General features: G+C 39.8%; 1 protein-coding gene across 1 annotated transcript; it reads left to right on the top strand.

Annotated features, from left to right (window-relative positions):
* Positions 1 to 786: 786 nt before the first annotated feature.
* LOC109255720 (olfactory receptor 11H6-like) lies at positions 787 to 1,743 on the top strand. Its single transcript, XM_019430506.2, has one exon. It carries the CDS (start codon positions 799 to 801, stop codon positions 1,741 to 1,743), a length of 945 nt encoding a protein of 314 aa, XP_019286051.2. The 5' UTR covers positions 787 to 798.
* The last annotated feature ends 242 nt before the right edge of the window (positions 1,744 to 1,985 follow it).

Below are 1,985 nucleotides of genomic sequence, written 5' to 3'. Positions count from 1 at the left end.
AGCCTCTGCCTCTATCCATAACCCAAAATAGAGGCTTTACTAAGTATCATGACACTTTAGGCAAAACCCTCAAAAATCCTCAAATAATATACCAGATACATGCTCAGTTTTTCTACCTGTAAGTAGGGATTTAACCTAGACCAAAATTTTGTAGAAGTATTTTAATTCATCAGGTAAAAGAACCAATATGAAAGCCATTATGTAGATGTTTGGGAGTTCAAATTTTTATTTACTTAACCATGATGAACACTGAATAATAGATGGTACGTTTGATGTTTTTGTCTCCATTATTGGATGATCTTAGGATGCCAAAACTTATAATTCCAACACTGATCCAGAATAACACTGAAATATATAAATATTTCTGCACCTTGTTACCTTTCTCCCTCTTCTGATGCCTAACTTTTTTATCTCTGATTCCAAAGATTTAAGTAATTGAAATTCTGTGTCAAATTTTAAGGGTCTATATATCTTAATCTATAGATAAAAGTACATGATTTTCTTACTTACCTACTTTTGTTAGTACTGTCATTAACATTCTTCAAGCTGCTTATCACATAAGATCTTTTCTTTTACCATGAGAAAATTCTGAAAGAGAAATGGGAGAATACAGAGATTCAAAATCTGATCATACCAGCACTCTGAAAGGTTGATAGTCTTTAGTAGTATAGTTATATTATTTATTTAATGGAATTACAAAATCTGAAGGAGTCTGGGATCTCTACAAAGGAAATATTCCTGAGGATTAAGGTCATCTTTGTCATTGACACTTCTTCCTCTCTACCCCTTTAGGAAGCCATGAATATGTCAGGAGTCAGCACAGTGACCGAATTCATACTACTGAGTTTTCCGTGCTCCAGAGAGATTCAGGTCCTCCTTTTCATGTTGTTCTTTGTGTCCTACATCCTGACACTGATGGGGAACGGGGCCATTGTCTGTGCAGTGAAGCTGGATCACAGGCTTCACACCCCCATGTACATTCTGCTGGCCAACTTCTCATTCCTGGAGATCTGTTACATCAACACCACTGTTCCCAATATGTTAAAGAACTTCCTATCTGAGACCAAAACCATCTCTTTCACTGCTTGCTTCTTCCAGTTCTATTTCTTCTTCTCCATGGGCATTACTGAGACTTTCTTACTGCCCCTCATGGCTTTTGATCGGTACTTGGCCATCTGTCGGCCTCTCCATTATCCTAACATCATGAGTAGCCACTTCTGCATGAACCTGGTGGCCCTCTGCTGGGTCACAGCCTTCCTCTGCTATCCAGTCCCTATCTATTTTATCACACAACTCCCCTTTTGTGGTCCCAATACCATTGACCACTTTGTCTGTGACCCTGGTCCTCTTCTGGCTCTGTCCTGCATCCCTGCCCCTGGAATTGAGCTTTCCTGTTCTATATTGAGCTCTCTTATTATCTTCATCAGCTTCTTCTTCATCCTTGCGTCCTATACCCTGGTTCTCAGAGCAGTGTTGCGTGTCCCTTCAGCAGCTGGCCGACGTAAGGCCTTCTCCACCTGTGGTTCCCACCTGGCTGTGGTGTCTCTCTTCTATGGATCCATCATGGTCATGTACATCAGCCCAACCTCTGGAAATGCAGCTGGGATACAGAAGATTGTAACCTTGTTCTACTCATCAGTGACCCCACTTATAAACCCACTGATCTATAGTCTCCGGAACAATGACGTGAAGGCTGCCTTGAGAAAAATTCATATGTGCACAAAAAGTAGTCAAAGCAAATGAGTACTCATTCTAGTGTACCTAGACCAGCCCCAATCCACAGACTCATCTTATAGAGCCACTATTTTAGATAAATATGTGACATAGATTTGGGAAAAGTGAAGGAGGCTACAGTGATTACTAAAAGTGACTCAAACACTAATGACAGTAGGAGAAGTTTCTTTTCCTGAGTCAATTTTGAAATCCTCCATTTATAAAGTAAGGACCAGATTACATTCTTCTTATCTTTTATCTATGCAAGATAA

Source organism: Panthera pardus, unplaced genomic scaffold (genome assembly GCF_024362965.1).
Source record: "Panthera pardus isolate Hobbes unplaced genomic scaffold, ASM2436296v1 HiC_scaffold_24, whole genome shotgun sequence".
In the NCBI taxonomy this organism is placed as follows: domain Eukaryota; kingdom Metazoa; phylum Chordata; class Mammalia; order Carnivora; family Felidae; genus Panthera; species Panthera pardus.
The sequence above is the reverse complement of the archived record's forward strand: the minus strand, read 5'-3'. Positions and strand labels throughout refer to the sequence as shown.